This window comes from Glandiceps talaboti, chromosome 21 (assembly GCF_964340395.1).
Source record: "Glandiceps talaboti chromosome 21, keGlaTala1.1, whole genome shotgun sequence".
NCBI lineage: Eukaryota > Metazoa > Hemichordata > Enteropneusta > Spengelidae > Glandiceps > Glandiceps talaboti.
Genome location: NC_135569.1, coordinates 2,025,400 through 2,032,827, shown reverse-complemented (window position 1 = coordinate 2,032,827; position 7,428 = coordinate 2,025,400). Strand labels below are relative to the sequence as shown.

The 7,428-nt window shown below is 37.6% G+C and overlaps 1 protein-coding gene across 1 annotated transcript in view; it reads left to right on the top strand.

Annotated features, from left to right (window-relative positions):
• Positions 1–2,957: 2,957 nt before the first annotated feature.
• The window catches only part of LOC144451504 (uncharacterized), a 12,386-nt gene continuing 7,915 nt past the window's right edge, over positions 2,958–7,428 (top strand). The window contains exons 1-5 of the mRNA XM_078142370.1: positions 2,958–3,128; positions 4,791–4,963; positions 5,482–5,587; positions 6,332–6,417; positions 6,981–7,142. Coding sequence (XP_077998496.1) covers positions 2,969–3,128; positions 4,791–4,963; positions 5,482–5,587; positions 6,332–6,417; positions 6,981–7,142 — 687 coding nt within the window. The 5' untranslated portion in view covers positions 2,958–2,968. The remainder of the gene's footprint in view (positions 3,129–4,790; positions 4,964–5,481; positions 5,588–6,331; positions 6,418–6,980; positions 7,143–7,428) is intronic.

The following is a 7,428-nucleotide window of genomic DNA, read 5'->3' as shown; positions in this document are numbered from 1 at the left end:
ATTTACAAGAAAGATCGTCCAACCAGTTCAATTTACAGTACTACAGATATCTGAAAATATTGAATTACGTTCGAATTAGCCTTACTTCTGTTATATGTATATTGTCACGGACGATTTTCGGGAAGGGTCATTCATCGAGTACCAGTCTGCTGTTTTCATTATCGGAACATGGGAGAGTCAACGCACTTTTCAGGTCAAGCTATTCACAAAAATATTGCTTTATAAGCGGTTGGATTCATGTAATTTGGGTATCAAAACGTACACATATCACCCTCCTACTGTTGGCTATGTGTGCAGTATGATAGCATAGCCCTTTTTAAAACAAGTGTCGCTTCTTAATAAGTGAAAATAGAAACTTACGTGTTTAACGAAACACCTTTCTGGAATACAGGTGCGGGTGTTGTGAATTAAGTCTTGGAAATGTTACACTCTACACTGTAATTGCACTGTCGTGTGGAGAGTCGTCGCCGTTCCAAGTTCTGTGCAGTATATATAGTTATACGCACTACCCAGTTGTTATAAATTGTTTGTCAGTAATTTTGGAATTCCCCTTTGACAAATAGTCTTTAAATAGTATACTTGTGATAACGAAAGTGCAAAGTCTATTGAAAACTGTCCAGCCTATTGTTATATACTAGTATATGTACTTTTCATGTAACACAGACGCTTGTAACCTGCTCGTGTGTTTCAGAATGGAAATTATCAATATTAAATGTAATATTGACTTATATGGCCGATATGTTAAAAGGGTAGAACGATATGGGTTTCTATAATCATGCATTAATTTTCCACTGATGTAGGCCACAGACTTCCTTCTCAGTATGTAGGCCTACATGATGAAGGTGGTGATCGAGGGTTCATTCTTACTCTCTCTCTCACACCTTATCCTAATCTGTGAGATACAACGTTGCATCGTACCTGGGGTGGGGGGGGGGGTACCAGTCGCTTTATCTGGTAGTGTTGTGCAACCTTAGAATGCTGCCAACCCCAGACTCCATTTTGACCAAAAATAAATTCCCCATTTTAGACCATACAGCAATTTGGGTATAAAAATTGGTCAAGAAATTAGCCGCGGCCCCATTTCAGACAAAACAAAATAAAAAAAATCATGTAGAGTAGTCCCTATTTAAAAATGTACAGCTTGAAAAAGAACAACCCATTTCAAAAAACACATCCCAAAATTGGGAGGGGGGGGGGGGGAACCGACACATATTTTCGTCATCCCCATCAGACACGATAACAAAGAAAAATGGACATACATTACGATAATAATAATCCCGTTACATTTTAACGTCTTTGATAATGTCAATTTTCGAGAGAATTACTAATCTGTACTATTCATAAACAATAATGATAGTTTTTCACGTCGAACAATAACATTTTTCACAAATTCGTATATAATTACAAACCTTTTTTTTCTACTTTAACGGCATCGTCGCAATACACGGCCATTTTACGGTACTGTTCTTAACGAGCTGGTCCCTACTTTTATTTCGAAGTGTAATGATAGAAATACGTGTAATAACTCTGATCTGGTTTGCGAGAATGTAAGAAAGGAATTGAGGATTTACAAAGTGTGTGCGCGCGCGCGCGCACACACACACACACATACACACACACACACACACACACACACACACACACACACACACACACTCGAAAGATGTCGAATGATATTTTTATTTATTTATTTATTATTTATTTTATTCATTTATTTTATTTTGAAATTTTACTGTATAAATTTAACGAAAAAATTGAGACAGATTATATAACAAGTGTATGAGACAGGTTATATAACAAGTGTATGAAGTGATGATCCCCTGTTATGTAATTAGTGTCCACGGAACGCGTCTTTATTACTGTTAATATTCGTGATAATTGAGTGACCTCTGCCTGTAATATATTAACGGGGCTCGCACCAGGCGTTTTTGTTAATATCAGAGTTCCCGTTCCTGTATTGTGTATAACAAATTATTGAATGGACGGCAGGTGAGTCTACTTTCAACGTATGTATGTGCATGATACACGTGGTTTGTATGTCTCTTTGGTGAAGAATTTACCGGTGTAAAGGGCGACAGTGCAGTGTAACATTACTCGAAATACTTCCAAGCACGGCTGGTGATTTGAGGCCCCCGTTGAGTGTTGGATTACACAAGATGAAAGATAGTATGAAGTACAAGAAGACAGGGTGTGAGTACCATTGAACCCAAATTTTTCGATACAACTTTGCATGTCAATATACACGCAGTATCATGTATTGTAAGTATCACTTTCACTGATGAGCGTGTGTACCCCGCCATATGCTCCACAGGGACTTGTAAGCTGTGTGGTTGCCGCTTTGGATGTTACTATTTATTCCTTCATCGCACACGTGTTGTGAATACTGCGGCGTTGTCATCATGCCAAAATATAGTCAATCTACGTACTTGTTGCTTGACTCCACTCATCCACTATCAACTTATATTTTACTCTTGTAAAACGTTTGATGATGCCGGTAATAACAATGTTATTCCAATGTTCGATAAAAATCAATATTTATTGCATGGTTTTATGTCCAGTGTTAAGGTCAACAACCTTTTTGAAAAGGATTGCACAATATCTGATTATTCAATAATTCATCGCTTCTTTCGCACATGTTCTGTAAATTCTCATCGGGTTTGTGTAGAACGTAAATCCGGACACCTCTATCAATCTGTATCATCCCCGTCCAACCCCATTCGCACTCGGCCTGCCTACCTTAGCCAGCGACGAATTTGTTGGACTTTTTTAGGTGATTATTTTCTTTCAGGAGCGTCGGAGGGATTCATTGGCAGCATTTTACTGGCTTCACCAGACATTTTTAATAAGTAAATAGCGGAAATCGTAAAACAAATACAAATTAACAGCGAAGTCAGCGCAAACTTCCAGGTCATCACAGATCCCGACCTGAATTTGATCGTGAGGACAACGTACTATAACCTATTAAAAAATGGTGGAGGAAGTTCAACTTATGACGGAATTCCAGTCGCAACGCGGCATGGAGATGGAATTCAACAAGATCACCGTCAAAATCAAAGATAAAACTATCTTAAAAGGCGTCAATGGTAGAGCACGGCCAGGTGAAATAGTGGCTTTGATGGGACCAAGTGGTGAGTAAAGAAAAGTTATTATCATGGTAGTATACTCCATAATTATAACATCCTAAAATTCAGTGATGCAGTGATTTGGGGCCCACGTCTAATCCTACCATAGGAGTGAGAACCAAAAATCTCCCACATACACACTTGGATTGTAGGCTATGAATTACTATACTCGACAAACAACGTCAATACAATAATTCACGTGAACCCCCGCCCCTATCCCCCACCCCATCCCTCACCCATCCACTCCATTCTAATTGTCAACACGCACCACCAGGATGTTCCCGACTGAAAAAAAATACTGTTGTAAACATCTGCCCGCTTTTAACGGCAACTCTACTTCAATACTTTGGCTTTACAAGAATGAAAAAATAATGTTCTGAATGTCCCATCCTTTGTTCAATTGTACCCCGACACTTTCTCGCAAACCAGAGCTGTTATTTCTTCCATAACGTCTTAGACGGTGCCGTAAAAGAGGGTGTGGTTTACGACGATGAACGGCACTAAGCTAATCTTTACCGTACGGTATCGAGACATTCAATGACAACTTGAAAGGTCTTGAAGATACAGGTGGAATATCAATTGCAAACCCAATAGTATCTGTCCTTCTTTTAATCCCTCGATCTGCACACGAAAGCATATTATATGCAAATTATATGCAAATATTTATAGTTAAAATGCTTACTCTTACATTTATTTATTTATTTATTTATATGTTTATTTATTTATTTATTTATTTATTCATTCATTCATCCATTCATTCATTCTTTCACTCAATCACTCATTCATTCATTCATTCATCCATTCATTCTCTCACTCACTCATTCATTCATTCATTCTTTCACTCAATCACTCTTTCATTCATTCATTCATTCTCACTCACTCACTCACTCACCCACTCACTCACTCACTCACCCACTCACTCACTCACTCTTTCACTCACTCACTCACCCACCCACTCACTCACTCACTCACTCACTCACTCACTCACTCACTCACCCACTCACTCACTCACTCACTCATTCATGCATGTATTCATTTACTCATTTCTTAATATATCCGGGAAGGGGGGGGGGGTATTAAAGGTACAATAAAATGAAACAAAACAAATGTAAAATGAATTAATCCATACTACAAAGGAAAACTACTCACTAATAATAGATCATAGATTAAAAGATATAAAAAAGAGCACTTTAAAAAGTTTGAAATAATGATATTTGATTATATAACTTATCATTACGATGTCTAAAGTACAGATATTGTTATCGCTACTCAATCTGATTACAAAGTGACACAATCTGTGTACAAATGTAAACCACGGTGTAGTTGTTGGTTATTTTTTCACTATTGAATTATATTATGCATTGTGCATGTTCACGTTTTGGTATCGGTCGCCTCCTCTACGGATGGGTGGTCGCCACTTCAAGGTGAGGGCAGCACTCAGACGAAAACGCGAATATATGAAACAAGCAACGAGCCAGGCAAAAACGAAGGCTATAGATCGAACTGAACAACTAGCCGAGTAGATTAGACCGTGACTACTACATCAGATTTTAATCAGATTAGAACTGGCGGAAAATGACATAAAATGGAGATTGTGCTAAACCTGTGCTGTAAATATCTTTAAACATTTTCAGAAAACTGAATAAAAATATTATAACTTTTCATTAGGTTCAGGGAAGACAACCCTTCTGAATGTGTTAGCTGGCAGAGAGAGAAATATAGAAAGTGGTGTCATTTCCCTTGATGGTATGGTCCTTAACAAACAACTAAGGAGGAAAATCTGCTATGTTTTACAGGAAGATATATTCTTTAACAATTTAACGTTACAAGAGCAATTATGGGTAAAGATGCGACTTTCTTTCTTTTTTCTTTATCTTTTTTTGTGTCTAATATCATGTAGATAATGTTAATAAACCAGTGTTAATTGTGTGTGGGTGTGATATTATAGTTGTGACTTCTATATTTGTCTAGTTTGGATTGACATTCATAATGTGGTGTTTATGAGGCCAAGTCAAGTAACAAGACTAGTGCGAATTTGATGGGACTCTTGCAGTGATGACTCGAAAAGTCAGGGACGATTGCTCACATGGAGCCCGCAGGTACTATGTCTGCCGGGCTGGGGTGACTCTGGGATAGCCTGTGGACTGACTGGGAAAAGCATTGATAGTTCAACAGCAACGTGAGGCAGAGCGTGCTACATAGCCATGTCACGTAGTCCCAAAATCTGAATGGAAATCTGTAGAATTGTGTGTGGTTGTGTGTATATGTCTGTATAACAGAAAATTGCAATTCCCAGCACAAAAATATTTAAATAAAAAAGAAAGAAAAGTAACAAGAGTTTTTACTGGTTTCATTTCAGTACATGGTCAAGTTCAAATTACCCAGCACAGCTACCGATGTTCAAAGAATGAAGAAAATTGATGACATTGTAGATTTCCTTGACATTAGAAAATGTCTTGGTACAAGTAAGTATGTCTAAAGGCTATCCGTGGCTTTGAATCTGAAGTTATCTTTCACCACGTCTAGAGGAATGAGTAGCTGACATCGACAGAGATTGAATTTCTAATTCAAACAAAGCCATCCACACAGCAATTTTTATCAATCACAAAATTCTACCTCAAAATAAGTTAGTTTTTATTGTGGGTTCCATAATGTCCATATATGGTACATTTGTCATATCAGGATGCTACTTATACACTGTTTACACCCCAACAGTTCACTCACTTTTATGATCAGTTTTTGGTTCATGACTTCGCCTTCCTCTAGACATGGAGAAGAATATCTTCAGATTCAAAGCCACAGATAGCCTCTAGAATAGTATCAAAGTGTCATGACGTAGAGAAATGGAAATTGACTATGTTCTAAGTAGACTAACTAAGTATAATATGTATACAATGTATCTCACATGTTCGGCTCTCTTCTGATACAATGTGACTGAGAAAATAACACAATTTGCCTGCTTTTCTCCAGATCGTGTCTACTGTTTTAGAACTGTGTGTATTTTTTTCAGCAGAAGCCGTTTCCAATCCAAAGAAAAGAATAGCAATGCTAATTACAAGCCCATGTGATTGGGCAAAGGATCCTGTGTGTAACACCACACATGTATGTATTTGTGTCCCATCAAAATATGCCACACCCACCTCGTTTCTGCTGTACATAGATTATTACATCATTGTTGATAACGATTACGTGCTGTGTTCATCTTTCAGAACTGTCCCTTCTTTCTGGAGGAGAGAGGAAACGAGCTAACATTGGATGTGAGTTAATGACAGATCCAGCTGTTCTATTACTCGATGTGAGTTCAACTTACTAGTATGTTGTCCTATAAATATAGCGAGATTTTCTGAGGACAAACTAATGTCAACTTTATGCAAATACTCTCATTGCCACAATGAAAAACATCTGAAGTGACAGTGTCGTCTGGCTCGACAAAGGTTTCACAATCATTGCGACATTTCATCGGCCGGTCCGACAATGTTACAAAGTTTGCTACATTTCATTGGCCGGTTCGACAAAGTTACGAAGTTTGCTACATTTCATAGGTCAGTCCGACAAAGTTACAAAGTTTGCTACATTTTCAGTTTTCTGTGGCTGTTAAACGTGCACTACTTTAATTCCCGCCAATTTAAATACTAGCACACTTTCTCACCAGAATCATCTGTATAAAGTTTGCTGCAATCTTTTACACATTTCAGTTTAATTTTAGACTGTTACTGTAGATATAATGAATAGTCATGAAATAAGATAAAAATTCTCTGTAAAAAATGTTTTAAATTACACAAGTCTTCATTGTATGAGATAAATAATTGTCTGTCGTCTGGTAATCATGCCGCCATTTTTATTCTGTCTCTCATGCAGGAACCAACATCTGGACTGGACTCGTTTACAGCATACAACCTCGTGTCTGTTCTCCTTAATTTTGCCAAGTCATCCAATAAAACTATCGTAATGTCGATCCATCAACCATCAAGTCGTATTTTCTATGCGTTTGAAAATTTGTTGTTGCTTCACGAAGGAGAGGTAAGATTGTGTTTGAACATACTAGTATGTTCCTTGGTAGTCTAGCTGCTAGACCTCAGATGTTCTTCCGATACAATATGACACATGACCGAACATCGCTATCGAGGATGGAACATCACTGCGAACTTCATTCGCTTATCGTATCGGAAGAAAACCTGAACGTCTAGCAGCAAGACTAGTTCCTCGGTAAAAAATCTTAAACTTTTATTGTTACTAGTATGTTACTTTGTTTTAAGATATTCTCAGTTAAAATCAATAAAAAATCAGGGTTCATCAAGAATTAGGC